General features: G+C 40.8%; 1 protein-coding gene across 2 annotated transcripts in view; it reads left to right on the top strand.

Moving 5' to 3' along the window:
* Positions 1-19,712, top strand: part of ADARB2 (adenosine deaminase RNA specific B2 (inactive)) — a 323,206-nt gene that overhangs the window by 209,201 nt on the left and 94,293 nt on the right. For both annotated transcript variants that reach the window (XM_075082413.1, XM_075082412.1), the window contains one exon: positions 5,431-6,338. In XM_075082413.1, the coding sequence (XP_074938514.1) occupies positions 5,431-6,338 (908 nt within the window). The remainder of the gene's footprint in view (positions 1-5,430; positions 6,339-19,712) is intronic.

The following is a 19,712-nucleotide window of genomic DNA, read 5'->3' as shown; positions in this document are numbered from 1 at the left end:
AGCCATTACAACGGTCAGATGAACCCCAGCCCCAGATTCAGTGTATTAAAGCATGTTTAGTTTGAGCATGTTGGCCAGAGTCCCCCCCAGGCAGAATAAGGCGCCAGAGCTTTCAATTGCACAGTGTGAGATACAGCAGGGACTCTGCCTCTAAGAGGATAGTGAATATCCCCTTTCAGCAGTCAGACCCCCAAGCAATCCCCCACAGAATCAACTCCCCTGTTTTTGTTTTGAAAACTGTGTCTGTTGCCATCATTTGGATTTCTCCCATACCTAAAGCTAAGCTATAGTCTGGTCCTGATTCAGGAAGGCATGTACTTAGATCCATTTCTGCTGTGGGCTGCCCATGTTTTTTGCTGCATGCACTTATTTGCTAACTTGGACAGAGAGCATTGGAGTCTGAGTATCACCTAAGTAAGGTCATTAGGTCATTTGAATAATTTCCCTAATTGGTAAGAGATGTTCTAGATGTCCATGGATTTCACAGTTATTTGAGGTAATAAAGTGGGCAAAGTAAAGTATCTTCATTCTAGAACACCTAAAGGTAATGGCAATTACCTTTCACAAATTTTCCGTCTTCACTTTAAATAAAATCCTGTACTTTTTTGCACTGGTAATGCTTCCCTTCACAGTGTGGTGTTACACACCAGTAAAGTCTAATGGTATTGTTTTGAACAGCCTGAACCCTGTTCAAAACAGGGTTGAACAGGGGAGGGAGGGTTTAGGAGCAGCAGAGAGACCATGGCAGGTTTCCTTTAAGTAGGCTTCTTTTGTGAAGGTTTAAAAATACATATCTGGGTGTTTTCATGTAAGAGAGGAAGGAGTGATTTCGTTTGTTAGCTACAAGTTTCTTTTTGCAAAGTAAAGAACACAAACAGTCCTCCCTTATGGATTCAATAAGTGTATGAAAATACCATCTTGCTTGCAAGAGGATACTGCCCTGCATTGCATTTGATGTAGTATCTGACCTTGGACAAAGGTACCATGGCTCTGGCTCCTGGGTTCATACCTATTGCTTCTGATTTAAAATTTTTCACTTCCAAGTATGCCAGGAATTATGGAGGTCAATCCTTCTAACCTCTGCAGTCGATGTGATGTAGATGGACAGCAAAAATGTACTCTACATAAGCAGGTCAAACAGGGGCTAGATATTAAAACACAGAAAAATAAAAAGTAAGTCCTACCTGTATTTTTTAAATGCATTGGTAGCAACCTGGTGTTTACTAAACGTTTCTAAAGGCAGTAACTCCCTATGTCAGAGCTATCAGTTGAATCAGAAGTTTGCTATACTACAGAGATTGCAAATTTTTTCTTTCAATATCATACCTTTCCACCAGTGTACTGCCCCTTGTAATTCAATAGTAAAGATGCCAACCAAAATGAAGATGCCACCTACCACCTCTCCTTTCCCGTCCTCCCTGGAAGTTGGCTTGGCAGGAGAATAACCTTCAAGAGGAACAATATTATCTCTTCAAATGTAGCGTGGAGTATCGGATGGCTAGTTCTGCAGAGCCCTTATGACCCAGAGACATAGGCAGTGTCATTATTAGTGATGCATTATAGTTCTGAAAAGCTCTTGATGATGCAGACTCTCTAGGTTAACTCTACTGTGCATAATGACCAAAAGGAGAAAAACATGAAAGAGCAGACAGAAGATTGAGGAACAGTGCATAAATAAATATATTTCACTAACTGCTTTCCTCTCTCCCATTCAATTACTGAAGCAAATACAAGATTGCAGTGCCTCCTCTTGCTTGTGAAACCACAAAAAATCAATGAATAATGCTACCCAATGAGATATTACAGTGCAGAGTTGTGGGGTTTTTTAGAGATCTTACACAGTAAATTAGAAAATATTGCAAAAAGATTATGATATTTTTCTTTCTTCTTTTTTTTAACTCCCTCCCCTTACAATTTTATTATTCTCCAACCTTTCATCATAGGAGAACCATATTTTATTATCTTTTTTTTCCCCCCCCAAATGTAGAGAATGTTTTGGGAACTCAAGAGCAAAGACATTATGAGAGATAACAGGACTGAAAATGATCCACAGTTTTGCATTTTCTCTGTGTGCATCCTCCTGACTTACCCCTTTCCTTTTAGTACTCGTCATTTCTAAAATTGCTTGTGATTGTTCTATTACAGCTGCTTACAGTATTTATCTTACGTAGTTTGGTGTCATTTGCCTGCTTTGTCTGATTTTCACAATAGAAGTACATGTGCCACCATTAGAGGGGTAATCTCATGTCTGCTACACAGAGGTCTCATAAAAGACACATTTCAAAGACCTCCTATTTCAAAGATACTTGAAAGTATAAAGTAATTTCACATTGCCCAGAGGCTGCCAGGTATCACACAAGTCCATCAGGCTCACAGACTTTCAGAGGCACTCACTGAATTTAGGCTGCTTCTGATTTACATGCCATGATGACTTTTGGCCTGCTGCAGCCCACACTGAGGTCTGTGAGCTATTTCCTGGTGTTTGTGGATCAGGTCCTCTAGAAATCTGCTTGAATGTAAGGATACTTGCATGGATTTCCTTCACTGTGGCTAGGCCAAAACATACCATAAATAGAGGCACATCACCATTGTGCACACCCAACATTGTCTGCAGATCCTTTGTGGCTGATCTCTGGAAGTTTTACACTTAAAACTCTGCATTTTTTTCACTACTTGAACACAAACTCCATGCTGGGCAAAACCTGGACTAGATAATTTCATAGACAGAATTTAAGACAAACAAGTAATGTTGATTTTATGTTGCCATGGTTTTAGCCAACCACTTTTCTACTGAGGATGATTAAGGTAAGATGTTACGGTATTCACAAATCCGTGGTTCTGACTATGAAAGAAAAAACAGCTGGAATAAGAAAATATGAATTATAAATACAAATAACCCCTTGAGTTTTCCTATTCAGTGGTGCATAATCAATACAAATTTTTTTCAGACCTGAACATTGTGTGAAGCAAGAGCTATCTTTCTTTCCATGCTTCCTGACTACAATATCATTATGTACCATAATTGGCTCTGTAAAAACCTATTAGGTAAGATGAGAGAGGAGGTGTGAAATACAGAAGCAAACCTGCTTCCTGGTAAAAAGTATGTCTGAGTCAAAATATTTCATCTTTATTTTAAAAAATTCACGCAACCAAAGAGTAATATTCTGAGTGAGATGGAAACACCAGAAAGGGTCATGGTGGAAGATGGTTTGCCAAAGCCACTGCCAGGCTGAAGAGAGGAAAGTTAAAATCGGCATCTCCTTTTCCTCAGATCAGAGTCTCCATAAATAGAGTTGTGAACTCAATGAGAAAAGACCACATTATCCTTGTGTCTTAGTTAACCTGACCTTTTAAATATCTTCTTTCCAGAGAGGCTGGCTTAAAGATGTCATATTTTTTACAGCTGAATGCCATATGATGAAACTTTTATTTTTATATTATGTATTTCTTTTTCTTTCCTTCCTCACCTGTCTTCATTCTCTCCCCTTAGCTTCAGAAAGTAAAAATTAACTAGTCACTAAGACCTTAATTTGTCAGTTTGTGTTCTGCCTCAGCAAAGCGCTGCAGCACAGGGCTCTGCATGTAACTTTGGTGAGACAAAGACACAGGCTGGAAGCTCTGCTGGAAGCAGTGTATGCTGAGGGATTTTCAGGAAAGGGAGCCTGAAGACTCAGTCCTGCAAATGGGCCCCCACACGTGCAGTTGAGCCACGATCTTTACTCATGTCTAAGCAGTGAACTGCTTTCTGTGGAACAACTTACATGAGTGCAGACTTATTGCTGTGATGGGAAAAAGTCTTTTGATATTTAATACCAGTGCAACATGTCAGGACATAAATTTTTTTAATCATGATGGTTGGTTCCACACAATTCTCTGAAAGCTCCTGTGCCTCTGTCAGCCCAGACTAACACCGGGCTGCAGCAAAGACACACCACTGCAGCAGAAGCTCCTCAAGGCACAGCCAGCAGCTCACCCCTTACATCTTTGCAGCCAGCTTGTACATCAGGGTAGAGAGGAAAGAAAATACGGCCATGGCCCTGCAGAAAGTGGGAGGACCGTTCTACATCCTCTGAGGACCACAGGGGCCTTCTCTGTGCTTGGGACTCATGCAGCCTGCACAGGTGGCATGCTCGTGTGTGACAGTAACAAACCATGGGAAAGGCTCCATGCTCAGTGCTGGCTGGAATACAGCAGGCAGCCAGGCAGTGCTCTGCTCAGAAAGGGATCAGGTGTATCGCTCCAGGGACAGGTTGCTTCACAGGTTGGTTACACTCATGTTTACTTGCTCAACTTGTCTCTGCCCTAGGGAATGCACAGGAGGACTGGAGGCTTTCTCAGAGATGTAATACATTTAAACAAACTCATCAGAAATGACAGAAATGTTATAGGATCTTTATTTAGACAGCAACACATTTTCTGTCTCATTCAGGACATCAGTTAGATGAATCTCAGTTCTCAGTCATGCATCTGCTGTAGCAAAGAGCACTGCCTTGCAGCATGGGTGTTGCACAAACGTAGTTCAGAGCTTTGTGTGATTCATTGGCTCAACAACAGCAGAGTGCTCCCTCCATAGCTCCCCACTGTCATTTCATTCCCTTCCTGGCACTCCTGGCAGTCACTCTCTCTCACTGCTTTTCTCTGAAATAGATTATTCTTTACATCAGTAATTACTCCCATCATGATGCTCTGACTTTTCCTAGTCTCATTTAGATTTATCTAGAATTTTTACAATATTAGTTGTTGCTGATGCAGGAGCTAAGAGTATCTGCAATTTAATTTGACAGAAGGACGCTCACTTATTAAAATGGAATATGAGTCCAGACCAAACTATTGTTTCAAATGCTAGGAAGGTCTGTCAGACCATTTCTTAGGCTGGATTCATGGTGTTAGTGACACAAGAGCCTATGGTGTGAGTATAGCTGGTCAATGTATTCATTGCAAATAGATTATTCAATGCATTTGCCCATTTTTCTGTTTGTGAATCATTTGTGAATCATTTCTGACTTCTAATAATTTGCTTATAAGCATTCACCCACATGGATTATAGAACAAATCTCAGCCTAAGGGAACTTTGCAAACTATTCACTTTTTACTAGTAATTATCCAGTGCGAATGCAGTAGTTCGTTTAAGTCACATGTGATCAGTTATATTTCATCTTTGAATAATGTAATCTTCTTTTAATACAGGAGGCTAGTGACTAATACAAGTAGAACTTTAGAGACAAATAAACATTCAGGCCATGCAGAAAACCTGTGTTCTAAATAATAAAACAACTGTTGTACAGATATTTGAGGAAAACCCCCAAAAAGAGCTGAGCAAAGATTTCTATCATTAACTTTTTTTTCTTTTTTTGGCTATTCTGCCAGCCAATAATGTCAGCTACTATGATGACAACTGTAATGTGAGTTTTTTTCGTTCTTTACTAACAGGTACCAGCAGTGCAGAAGTAAAGGAAAATCGAAACATTGGCAACCTGGAGGATCATCCAGTATCCTCTAATGAGAGGGCAAGAGGGGGAACACCTAGCAGTAAGAGAAAAAGACCCTTAGAAGAAGGCAATAATGGACATTTCTGCAAACTCCAGCTCATCTGGAAGAAAGTCTCATGGTCAGTGACACCAAAGAATGCTCTGGTTCAGCTACATGAACTTAAACCAGGTTTACAATATAAAATGGTTTCCCAGACAGGTCCAGTGCATGCTCCAGTCTTTGCTGTTGCTGTGGAAGTAAATGGACTTACGTTTGAAGGCACAGGGCCCACAAAAAAGAAAGCCAAAATGCGTGCTGCAGAGCTAGCTCTGAAGTCATTCGTTCAGTTCCCCAATGCCTGCCAAGCTCACTTTGCCATGGGGAACTGCATCAACCCATCCACGGACTTTACTTCTGATCAGGCAGACTTTCCAGATACTCTGTTCAAGGAGTTTGAACCATCTACACACAGCGACGACTTTTCAGTCTATAACCCTGTTAATAACGAATTGCTTTCCACGGCTTATCGACATGGGCGCTTGCTCTGCCATACGCTGGACTTAATGGGCCATGGTAAGCAAAATAAGCACAAGATGGCATCCAAAGCAGAGAGCGAGAAGAACCCAGTGGTGTTGCTAAATGAGCTGCGGTCGGGCCTGCGGTACGTCTGCCTGTCAGAGACAGTGGAGAAGCAGCACATCAAGAGTTTTGTAATGGCAGTGCGAGTGGACGGAAGAACATTTGAAGGCTCAGGACGTAGCAAGAAGCTGGCCAAGGGTCAAGCAGCACAGGCGGCCCTGCAGGCCCTCTTTAACATTCGGCTGCCCAGCCACATTCCCAGCAGGAGTAAATGTCACCATTTGCCACAGGTGAGAGCTCCTGGATAGCCACCACCATGTTGGAGGAACTCTTTCGATGAATGGGATTGGTATTGCCATAGCTGTTGTTGTTCTACCAGATGGTTTCTCTGATGTTATAGCAAGTACCATGCCACAAAATAGCTTTCTCATAGAAGGAGACAGATGCCACAGGCAAAAGCTTGAAAATAGTATCCTGAGATCATGGGGCACAATTTGCACTGCTTTTCATAAGAGGCATAGATAAGAGGGCAAAATGTAGGTGCAAATACCAATGTTTCAATTTGCTAGAGAGAATTATAACATTGACACAGGCAGAAAAATCAGGTCATTCTGTGGTACTGCATCTTTCTTGACAGAAAGGAGCCCATAAACAAAGGGGTGCCCCATATCCTCCTTTTAGAGTTCATTTTTGATGAGGACAGTGACATTCAGAGGAGAGAGCAATGACAAGGAATGTGCCTGTGTCGGAGAAAACTCTCTAGACAATTCTGCCACCAGAAAAGTTGAGGATTTTTGTTTATTATAGGCTTACTTTTGGAGTTGGGTTTTTTTTTTTGTTTTCAAATATGCCTCCAAAAGCACAAGGGATAGTGAAAGCTCTGAAGTTTTCCTGGAACAAAGATAGAGATTACTGCTCTATTCATACAGAAAATACAGATCCGAGGTACATACTTAGCACATCAAAATTTCATAGCTGGGCATATGCCAAAGGCTATCATAGTGTTACTCAGACTTGTGTCAAGTTTCTAAGTTCAAAGGAAGCCAGGCTTTGCAGACATTGAGAAGTATTACATGGGTTCAAGTAATTTCTTGATTTGTTTGCACTATCATAAAAGGTTTGATCCACCAACACCAGGAGGTGATCTACCACTACAAAGCTCCCTTTATGAAGGGAGCTGTTAATGTCCAGGATTTAATGCAAAGCACCAGGAGCACTGAAAGTCATTCTGCTGCTGGCTTGCTGTGAGACCCTAGGCAAGTCATTTAAATCCAATATTCCTGTAATAAAAACGGGCATATTACATGAAAGAACACTTCAAGATCCTTAAGTAGTGTGTAAATGCAAATTATTAGTAGCAATTCTCATTAAAGTTAGTAAAGATGTTCATTAAATGTTCAAGGAGTTTGATAGGAGGTGCATCCTTTAAGTAAAATGATTTTCTGCAAGACCCAGTAATTATATTTGGTGACCCAAAGTTTCTGTCCAATGTTGCCAAAAAGAAAACATGAGAAATACAAGAAATTCTAAATACATCCACCTCTTCCTTTTACTTCTGGTTTGTAAACTCTACAAACCAGAGGGATAACAACATAATAATAGCAGTAATCTTCACAGAGTGCTTTGCAGGCATTTTGGAAGTCTTGGCCAACCTGGCCATTCCATCCTTCAGTACTCCCCGAAAGTACGGATAGTTTTAAATGAGAAATCTATGCTGTTTCCTGCCTGAATTAATTCTGGTAAGAAATGGTTTGTTCTGATGGACATGCCTATCCTTCCTCATGGAAACCTAGCACTTGGATGTAAAGAGGAATCTCTAGTCCCATCTGCTGGCTGCTTTGCTGCCGCCAGTGAACCTTGCTGGGTGGGTTGGCAGGTAAATACCATGCATTCATCAACCAATGGTTTGTCGTGTTCTGAAACTGCACCACAAGTATCTTTGCATCAGTTCCTGAGGTCTCTGAAATACTCCCTGATTTCTTGGCTTCACAATCATCTTCTACCTGAATATCACGTCTTACCTGGGTCCCTCATTGTTCACTAGGCAACATATTCTTCAGTCTATATTACCTTTTTTATGGCCTTTTCTCCTTTCTGTAGACTTCTGCCCTCCTTACCTTCTTCTCCTCACTGTTCTGGAAGTATAAATGTCAATGAAAAGGTGTCACTGAACTTTCTCTGTCAGTATTATTTGAGTGGTTATGTATTGTCCAACTAAAAGATTACTCAAGCACTTTTAATGTCAGCATTCAGCACATTGAGAGATAAGCCTTAACACTGATTTCTGCTGGCGTCCTTACTAGCTGCTCTCATTAATAGACATAGCAGCCGTGACACGAAACCCGAGTCTGTGTTACTCGTCTAAGTCATAACCCAACTTCCACTGAAAACAACAGACGTATTTCCACTGACTTCAGCTGGGCTATAGCTTAAGCATTAAATCCAGAAGCATTTTTACTTGTTCTCACTGTGTTATGCAGTATCTCATCAAGTAACTGTCTTTGCTCACTGCTTCAGCCCATCTGTCTGTTTGGTCAGTCAAAGCATTGGTAACAATATTGGGAAGAGTGTAGTTCTCATTGAGCTGTGGTCAGAGCCAGCTGCTCCAAAAGTTGTTTCAGCTCCTCCTTGTCTCCCTGATCTCCTGTGAACCACATTTTCAAGGACACATTTCAAGCCAAGTTTTCAAAGCTGTTCCTACTTAGTAAGCTCAGCTTGGTTTATGTTCAAAAGTGTTAAAAAGCAGGAAAGCAACCTGAAGACTGAGCATCTTAGGGATAGAATTTGAAATATTATGGGGGGTTGATTTCTTCACAGATTAAGGAGTAACTATTGTCCTATCCAACCATTCCCTCTTTTCATGTGCTTCATCTTATTTGTTAGGATATCAGACAGCTAATGCATTGATAGTAGGGACAGGCAAACAAGATCTGCTGTAATGTTTCACCTATATTTTGAGTATTTTGTAGAATCCTGGAGTATGTTTATCTCTGTGGCTGCCCTTTACAAAGAGTATTCCAACTTTACATGTCTCTGTTGCTGTTCCCCTTGCTGTTATCAGTGCTGTTAGGAAGCCAGAATTTGGCTTTTCCTGATTACGGCCTCACTGGAAACAGGAAAACCCAAAAATCTTGTAATACTGGTAGTCCAGTTGTGCTGAACCTATGGATTTCAGAGTGTCCAACAAAGTGTCAAAAATGTTCAGATGTCCTTATGAGCAGGGCCTCCCAGACACTGACATTTCTGCCTTGCTCATCAGGGCTCCCAGGGGACCTGGCATCCCTCAGCCTGGCCCTCGGGCATGCCCTTGGACTGACAGCCACTTTTCCTGCTGACCAAGGGAGATTCAATGTAAAATGTCAAAAGAGGCACCTTGTCCTCCAGCCTGTCCTGAGAGGTGCTGCCTACACAGGAGGCTTCCTGAAGCACCAGGAAATGCAGAGCATAGATTTGAACTCCTGCCACCTTGATCTTTTCTAATTCAGGCAAAACAAAGACATGTAAGAACAGCAAAGCCAGAAATAGATTAATTCCCTGGGGCAGCTGCAACCCAATTTGCTTCTTCAGCTGCCCCTCAACTGCCAATGCTGAAAACCCACCAATAAATTGTGACCACTTTACAATACCAGTGCTTTATTAAAATAATGTCACTGTGCCTCTGATTTTTTTCCCTGTGATTGTTCCACAATGTGTTTGGGCTGACTGCAAAGTTATACCCAAAAGCATATCACACTTTGAACTAGGAATTCTTTTTAATCTCATAATTCAAAGACAAAATAATTGAGACTGACTTCTTTACTGTCATCAACAGTGCTTTGATCCACTTCTGTGATTCTCATACAGGTACAATGATGGCTAGGGGACGATATATACCCATGTATAGGGTGAATAGAAGGTAGATGAGATAATCCAAGAACCAGCTGAAATCATCCCAAGATTTGCCCATCAGTCTGCCAGCTACTGTTTTTCCTCAAATTGTATGTCTTATCTGTGTTATGCCACTGAAGTGCAAGATAAATACTATTGATGGTCTGAGGCTGGGCACACCATGTTGATCAGAGTAGCCAAGACATGATCCTGGATATCTGCTAACCTAATGGTAGAGATAGCGTGAGTCAGGAGAATTGAAATTACAAGACATCACTGTGCTCCTTCTCTAAGTCACTAAATATTGCTCCTTGTTTCCTAGCATACTTGATCTGAAATCATATTGCCCACCAGATAATACACAATTTCTTCAAATATTAGCTTTAATGGAAGTCTGACAATTGTTTCTACCCACCTTCGGAGCTAATGTTTTTATATTCCAAAATAGGAGACAACATCAAAGGGTGCTGACCTAACCAGCCCTAATGAGCCTGCACCAGTAGAAATACATTCACACACTCCCTGGCTTTCCAAGTGCAGTGAGCTCCTTTCAGGAGATCAAGGTGACCCCCAACTACATCTGAGCAGTTTACAGACTGTTTTTCTAATCTTGTAGTCCTTCTAATCTGTCTCACTCAGTCTAAACAAAATTCTTACTGCTGTAGAGCAAAACCATTAATTAATATTGCCATAACAAATTAGTAATACAGAGGTGCTTGGATTTCAAATGGACCTAAATTAAAAAAGAATAGGTGTGAAAATCTCATTCCCTCTGCTTTGAAATGGCTTAACGCTGCTGTTGCTGGTTCATATCCAGAGCCTCCAGAGCAGTAGTTGTCAATTTACTTATTTAAGCGAAACCATATTGTGGTTTGTGTGTGTATCATCAAAAAGAAGCAGGGTTTTTTCCCTTTGGCAAGTAAAGCTAGCCATTTGAATCCAGTTAAATCCCCTATTTGCCAAAAGCTTCATTTGCAGACCAAAGCAACCTCAGTATCCCCACTGAAATGATTCTTTGACATTCTCATTGAATTCTTGACCCTGAACAGGTCAAGGATTCCTGCCAGCTAACTTCAGCGTCACTTTGGTGAGCAGTGTCATGGGAAGAACAATCCCTCTCATCCATTTCCCTTCAGAAACCAGTTTCTCTGTGTTGCAAAACTGGTTAATTTCATGCAGTATCAATTGTTTCTGCCTCCTTCACTTTATTTCTCTCACTGTCCTTTTTTGCCAACTTCCTTGCAACCATGCCCTCTCGCCTGTGTCGCAATTAAGTTGGGGCTGAGGTTGGCAGTGATAGATTGGCTCCGGTGTGAAAAGGGACAGCACACAGAGCTGGCATTGAGCTTTGAGAAGCTGTTCCAGCATGTTTCTGTGAAGAGCTTTGTCTAGTCAAGTGACCAGGTATGTTTTTTTATACCCTCCTCTGTTTTCTCCTGCACAAATAGCTGATAGGTGTGTGTGTAGCTCCTGACAGTGAGATACAGGAAAGGGAAATGGTGAGGACCAGAGAGCTGCCTCTGCAATACAAGTAAATGTTTGATTTTCAACCATCTATTTCTGACTCTGTAGGTGGGGAAAGTCACTTTTTATAATCAGAGCAATGGGCAGTCAAGACATTTATAGGATTACAGTTCCTTAAGCAAAACAATGGCAAAAGAACCAATTTAGAGGCACTGCATTAGTGCACTGGATACTGTTATTATTATCCTGGCTGCTAATAAAATTGCAGTCACTTCCAGGCTCACAGTTGAGGAACCAGGACCACCCCCTCACCCCTCATACAAGTCCAACATAAAAGATTATTATTGCCCCAGAGAGATTACAGCTTGAGTATTAGTTGAAGAAATTATCATGTTTTAATGTATATAATCCATGTAAGATCAAAGGGAGATGCAGAAGAGCTACCTACATGGAATCACAGGAAACAAATTAACAGGATAGAAAGGACCCTGGTTGCTTGCTCTCATAACACCAGCACATACAGCTAGACACATTAAGGGGTCTGAACAATGAAAACCAGTCATCACTGCAACATAACAGATTACTTTGCATCAGCTGGGCTACGGTAATGCTCCAGCTATCTGCTGCAGGAATAAGCGTGAGAGTAGGTGTATCCATCTCCACCCTCTATACCTCTCTCTTTTGCTCCTCTGTTGCTGTACCCTGTAACTCCCTGCTCCCTCCCAGCCACAGATAACTCCAACAGGATCCCAAAAAAAATTTCCCTGTACTTGTCTTTAAGTCCTACACAATATAGAGCACGCTTAGCGTTTGCGAGCATTAGGTACACTAAACAAAACTCTTCTAACAGAGATGTTAAATTCTAAATACACCATCACCTAATTAATAATACATAGGAGAGCTGTAATAATGGTGATAATTAGTTAATGAGTTTCACTTTTACAGAAGCAAAAAAATAATATCTTCAAGAAAAAAAATCATTAAGGTTGAAAGGCATTTTTCTCAAGTGATGTAGTTTAAGTTTATAAGCAACCCGAACCCTTTCTTCCCTGTGAAAAGGAAAAATAAAAATATCTAATTCTCCTTTATAAGGACTCTAAAGAGTGCACTGTGATTACAGTGTATTTGGAGTGGGGTGAATCTGATTTAGCCATCTGACTTGGCTGCCGGCTGCTCTTTTAGCATAGTCACATATACTTCATACTATCCATACATCCACAGAACCAGCATTTGATTTCTTCCCTTCAGAGTCTAGATTGCTTATTGAGCACGGCTAGCGAGATACAGTGTGGGCTCTGCTGAATTCTGCTATTTACCACAATGAACCAGCCTTGCCTATCTGAGAAGCTGATGGTGTGGATCTGATTTGTGAAGAATTACTATTTGTGTGACCCATTATGGCGAGACAGTTTGTGCAGAATGGTTAGGGCTCCAGCAATGAACAGAGCTAGTTAGTACATGAAAGCTGAATCCCAGTCTGGTGTCATCTACACATACAACTTCCTTCTAAACCAGACACTCTCGCAGCTGTCAGAATCGCCTTTGTTGCTTTCTGGCTTTGTAAGTGAGCTAGGGGCACTTCAAAAAGCTCCCAGCAAGCTGGACCTCATTAAAGCTCCCGCTTCATCCTGGACTTGCATCCTGACATTGTTTATGATGTTTCATTATGATCTACTTAATACAAGCTATGATCATTCTGTTCTGCTAAATGGAGCTGTAATACAAGCTCCCGGAGTGAATTTTTCTTTGGTCAAGTTCCATGCAAAGCCTTCTCTGTTTGAGCTGGAGTGTTACAGTCATGCCAAAACTGCATTCTTTACCTATTTTTGTCTGTAGTCACTTCTAGGAAGCTTTAATTATTGAAACAGATTTTTCCTTCTCTGTACAGAGCATCAGAAACAAGCTCCTACCATTTATTTTATGATGACTACCACCCTCTTGTGGTCCTTGTGCCAACCGTGTGGCAAGCAGATCATCGCGGTGTGAGGGGAAGACTAATAACACAAAATGCCAGCACACCTTGGAAAGCCGGCAGCTCAGATCCTGCCGTTTCCCCAGTGATGCTGCCGAGAAGCCCAGTCTCACATGCTGCAGAAGGACCGCTCCCTGCCTGCTGAATAACAGGGAGCATCTTTGTCCATTTTATTTTATTGCGTTTGTTAGCCTTTAAATAGTGCATTTCTATAGTAGTTTTGGAGAAAACCAACATTTCTCCTGCCCCTTTATCTCAGCTAAATTGCTCATGCAGACTGCAATGAGAAAGGATTATATACACACACATACACGAAATAGTATGCATGTCATAAAATTCAATAGGTGAGATATATTTAGGGCTTAATATTAGGATTGTTGAGAGTTAATGGACAGAGCAGACTTTAGACTTATAATGGATGTAAAATGTGATTTCTCTGTTTAGATGTTTATACAAGCAAACAAAACTAGAGAATTGGCTTATGTTCTTCGAGAGAGTAAAGTCCTTTGTTGTTCATTTAGTGCTTTCTTTATATGAACATCTTACAAGTGAGTCTGGATCTCTAATGAGAGCAAAATTCAGCAGAGCAAGTTTTTTTTCTTCTTTTTTCACACCTGATGCATGATGTGAACTTTTGTTAAGATAAATACTTTTGCAAACACCTGAGAAGTAGAAATGGTAGATAAATATGCATATTCACTGGGAAAGTAAGTAAATTATGCATCTCCTTTAATCACAAAGTTTTATTAAATGAAAACAATCAATATTGTCTATGTCTCATGATACCCATCAGTGTCTTAGACTGAATTCTAAGAAATATAAGAAATTAATTAATCCATAAACCTTTTCTCCACCTTCAATACTTCAATATTGTCTTTAGAAAAAATCATGTTGCTTTTTCATGCTTTCTGGTTTTCTAATTGATAAGTCAGATTTTACTTTCAAGCAAGTTAACCGTTATTTCCTATGTGTCTTCTCAGCTGGAGTAGACATTTGATAAGAAAACATCTAAGTACAATTGCTCTTAACCTACTTGTCATCACATCTGCTGCAGGCACTAGCTATGTAATGAGACCTGAATTCAGACAATGGTAACTTAAAATCAGTGCTACACTGAGATGTCACCCAAATGAGCCTATGCTACTGAAGCCACACTGATTTGCTGTATAAATTCCTTGTGTGCTGTTTCTTCTCACTCTTTATCCAATTCACCCCTAAAAACTAAAGGTAGAAAGAGAACATCCCCTGAACAATCATACTCAAATGAACAAAATGAACATGTTTTGGTTTGTTCAGAGAAATAGCCCAAGTGCCCTGTGATTTCTAGATTCTTCTGTTCATGTAATTTCATTGTTGAGTTCCTATTTTTAGGCCATCTTCTATGAACTGGGGCTATTACTCACAAAAATAATTACAACCAATTCCTTTCCCTCCTATGTGGGTCATTGCTTTATTAGGTTAAATGCAAGGAATATTGTGAGTCTCCGAGGTCTTGCGGGAAGGATGAAGTTGGCTACACTGGCTTCTTTTCTTGTTTGATAATTAGTTTTTATCCAAATCAACTCTGCCTTATACTTTTAAGGAATAATCCTCTTAGGGATATTGGAGAATAAACTCATTACTCCTGAATCAGCCCCCTCTTTTATTCCACTCTCCTTGATACACACACAAGTCGTTCTAACCATCAGTGCCTAATGACCCTTGTACACTCATAATATGGACAACAGTTCATAACAGCACCATAAATATACTGTTAGGGCTTAGTTGTCCTGGTAATTGCAGAGAAACAGTGTCCAAGAGATGTGCAGAAATTCAACATGCTTGTTTAAACTTGATTCAGCTACACAGAAACCCTCTGCAGACTGAGTCAGTGGCCATCAATGTGCAGCAGCCAAAGAAGCCGAGCTAGAAAATAATAGGGAGCAGTGGCTAATAACACAACAGGCATAAAGCCAAGTTCCTTCAAAGCTCATGGTCATGGCAGCAATGAGCTGACTGATGCACACCAGAAGATACAAATCAGAACATACTGAGGCTTCTGTGTCTGAGTATCAGCAATTCAGATGAAAATGGAGACCAATCACATAGCTATTAAAACTGTTCTCTGCGCCAAAAGTTGGCAGTTGCACCACTTGGAATGGCAGTATGATTCACCTAAAATAGTGTCTTACAATAATGCTTATAGTGGCTCATAACATGATAACATGGAGAGAAGATGAATGGCCTATGAGGGTCACCATTCTGGAAAGCATCTTCACAAATGTTAAAGGCAGTTACTAGCTCCCACCCAAGAAAAATGAAAAAGCCCTGGCACATACATTCCTATGGATCATATGGATCATTGAGCTTGCAGCTCAGCCCAAGGGTTTTGCTATTCCCAGCCAGGACTGACAACACATTAAAACACTGTCATATTTTGCTGCTTTTTGTGGTGTTGCATGTTCTCCCTTCAGTGCTCAGCTAAAGGCCACTCAGGATTTTTTCCTTCAGTCCACAGAGGGAATTAACATTGTGTTATTAGCACAGGCTGGTTGCTGTGACTTTCCAATACTGACTTCTGGTCATAGCCCTGCTCCTCTGGACTGTGTCTTTTGCACTTGATGACTTGGGGATCTCACTGGGAAGTCCGTCTTAGCATAGAGATCATAACACAGTTACGTAGACATTACCAGAACAGCAGGCACGATGCTGGTTTTGTCTTGACACAAAGGCAATCTTTGTCCGTTTTGATCTTGTCTTCTTCAGAAATACACCTTCTTCGGTGCTGTAACACATTCCTGCTGATCTAAATTCGTACATATCTGTCTGGTTCTCTGGTGGTTAGGCATGGCCTAAACCATCAACATTTATTCTGGCAGTTTCTCGGCATGGATGGAGGAGACTCTGTATTATATTTGCCCTTCCTCTAGGTTCCGGCTACTAAGCAGAGACGACAGCAAGACCTCTTAAAAATTATTTATTTGCTAAATAAGGAGATAATTTTATTCAAATTCCAAAAAAGTTCTGAAAAACAAAACTACAAAATATTGCCATATGAACCCTCAAGTAGAAATTATTTTTTCTCTTCTTTTTTTTTTTTTCAGTGTAGGATATTTTTGGTCACAATCATAATAATCCTACTGATAGATAGATGCCCTTTGCTTTTCCAGGGCAAGAACCTTCAGCTGCATGTTTTACATTTCGACTTTGAGGGAAATCAAAGTACAGGAGGGATGAGGCGGCTGCTGTCACCACATTCTGGAGAACACTGACAGGAAGAAATTAATAGCAATCCCCAAAACACTGACAAGCTACAGTGCATAAATTTTCCTTTCAAATCCTGCATTCATAAAAAAAAAGTAACATGCTTTCAGATTTACTAGTCTTTGATGTAGATATTTTGAAATCTTTCCCTGTATGAATAGGAAGGAGCCAAAAATGAATATAAATTTTCAGAAAATTACGTCTTTGCCTGCATCTTTTCTTGGACTTTTGTGAACTTAAACAGATCTTAAGCCCTCCCTCTCTCAAAAAGAAAAAAAAAAGTCCAGTCTCCTTTATATATCAAAAATCAAGCAAACAAGCCAAACTAGAAAGTAAGTCCTTACAGGCAGACTAACACCCTTGCCATGTAAATGAGCTGAAATCAAGCAGATATCTGAGCAAAGCTTCACTGTGGCAGAGCGGGAGCAACTTGTGCAAATCCAAAGGATCTGTTGGGGAGCCCTCGGTAACAACAGGTCATCAGATAAATGCCAACGATGCTGAACTGACCAGCAGGAGAGAAAGGAACATTGCAAAGACAAGCTGGAAACAAACAAACAAAAAAGCTTCCTTTGACAGAAATTGATCTGAGCAAATTAAACACTCGTAATGCAGTGGTTAGTAGCCTTTCTGTTTTTTCCTTCTCCCTCTCAAAACACAAGATGCCGGAGGGGGGGATCAGTGCGAGCGGTTTGCCTTTCCTAGGCAGTGGTATGTGGCGTGTGGGAGCAGGGTCGCTCCTACCTGCAGACGTGAGGGGAACTTGATGGGGTCAGGAGTAGAACCTTAAAATATAGAAATCACTCCTTCCAGGACCTGGGAACAGTATTTTTGAGGCGGGGGGCAGAACCAACACCTTTGGAGAAAATCAGGCAAAAACCCAAGTCTGGGAGGGAAACTGTTGGAGTTATAGCACAGTCCTGAACAGAAACCCACGTGGGGATATGCATAGGGGAATGCTCTAATGGTAGCCGAGAGCTGTGCTTTGCTACCCATGCACATACAATATTCTGGCAGCTTTTTTTTTTCACATATACTTGCTAGCATTACAAATATTAATAGTTCTTTTTTTGACTGGGAAATTAAGGTGAATAACTGAAACAACATAAACTACATTTGTTCTGGTATACGTGGGCATGAAGCCACAAAACGATGTGGGAAGCTAATGCCTTTATTCCATATTCCCACAGGCATAAACCAAAGCAGAATTTGAACTTGTGGATTTATAGCAAATAAAATATCGAACTTATCCTGAAATATGTTGCAGCTGTTTCTCATTCCATCATGCAGCTGATAAATACCTAATCTCCAGTTCAGGCCTCTCTATTTAAATAAGCACAGTAAAACGTTTATCTATCTCTGACTGAACTACTTCAGCTGAATATCCTTAGTTCACTGCTTCTGGCCCCTATTAAATGCAATTCAGATTAAGTCTGTTTTCTCCTAGTATTTGTTTCTCTCTTGACACAGTTGGTATCTGCTCCTGCTAAAAGCTTTCAGACTGAAAGAAAAATCTACTGAAAAATACATTATTTAGTACGCATAACTAAGCATCTTTAATAGTAAGGGGACAGAGGATTTCTTCTGTGTTAACTGTTAACAAACACATTGCTTTCTATGGGCGTTCTCACACCCACCATTAAAACTAATGATTTTGCAGAGCTGGGACCAAAAAATAAAAAGGGGACTACATCTTCCCCTGTAGCACAGCAGACAAGCAAGATATGTGAGACACCCTCAATTTGCTGTATATTCTGTTTACTTGCTCATTTGCTTTACAAGCTGCCTTTTCGTCCCGACGACGTCAGGCAGCTGCCGGCTCCGCACACCCAGCTGCGGGCAGCGAGCAGGCAGCTCCGCCGTGCCCCACACACGGCCAGCCCCACTCCTGTGCCATGGCCTCCTGCAGCACAGGGTCACACACAGCTCCACAGTCCTCAGCCTTAATTCCCTTTCCTGGCTCTGGCTGACCCGTTGCTGGTTTTCATTTTCCCTTCTGACACTCCTGTTATTGGGAAGGGTCTCCTCTCTCCCAGCATGCCTCATCCAGGCAGGAGCAGGCTGGAGCTGGAAGTAAGACAGCAGCTGTGAGAACAATTCAGTAAAATTTTAGGTCAAATGTTAGGTGCCCCATCCTTGTGGTAATCACTTGCATTAGAGCACATTAACACAACTGCACTTGCAGCAAATTAAGAGTGATCTGTGCAGAGGCACAAAATCAAGTGCAATAATAATACACATGTGTGACAAACAACACGATTGCTACCTAATTAATTAATAACCGGTTACTGATTAAAAGGGGAACATTTGGAGCTAAATATGTCCTTGACAACTCTAAAAGGATTGGTTTAGCACTGATTGTATTTTACAATAAGATATATAAGTGCAAATAATTGCTTCCACTATATCATGGAATTAGTTCCATGACAGTTCAGCTGATTACTTCAAGGTTTTATCTGCTTTTTGTAGCTGCAAGATCCACTGCCATTTTGCACCATGCCAGCTGGTAGCTAAATACTTGTGTCTGTTTACATGTATTGCATGTAATGTAACAGAAGAAGCAGAATCAATACTGTAGATATATACAGTACCTGCATCACAAAGGTTACCGCACTTGGAAAATAGCTGATGAAGACTTGAGGTAATGAGCTGAAACATCCTGAAAGTAATTCCTAGCAGCACTAAAGACAATAATATAACTTCGCCTGACATGGGTAATCCTCCGCAGACTGAGGGAAGCATAATTTTTTCTGGAAGGGAGTTTTGTGGTCCACTGAGAGTTTGAGTGAGATATGGGATATACCTTATGAGTGAGGAACAGCTTATAACTCAGGAGAGGTGGAACCTAAATGAAGTCACAGAGGTCGTTCTTATTTTATCACTGGGGGAAATATGCCCTATATATCACTCAGCCTTTTCACACATTTAGTTACTGGGATAAATGTGGGTACAACAAATCGTTGACAGTATTTTCCATGAACAGAAAGCTTTTAACAGTTAAAAACAATTGCAGAGGAACCATTTGCTCTGTGAGTCCAAAGCTAGGCTTCTTTACAGATAAGTTTAATGAAATACAGGGGAACTCTGTGGTTCATGTAGGGTATGGAGCTATCAGGTA

The sequence above is a fragment of the Phalacrocorax aristotelis genome, chromosome 2 (genome assembly GCF_949628215.1).
Source record: "Phalacrocorax aristotelis chromosome 2, bGulAri2.1, whole genome shotgun sequence".
NCBI lineage: Eukaryota > Metazoa > Chordata > Aves > Suliformes > Phalacrocoracidae > Phalacrocorax > Phalacrocorax aristotelis.
Note: the sequence above shows the minus strand (reverse complement) of the source record. Positions and strands in the feature narration are given on the sequence as shown.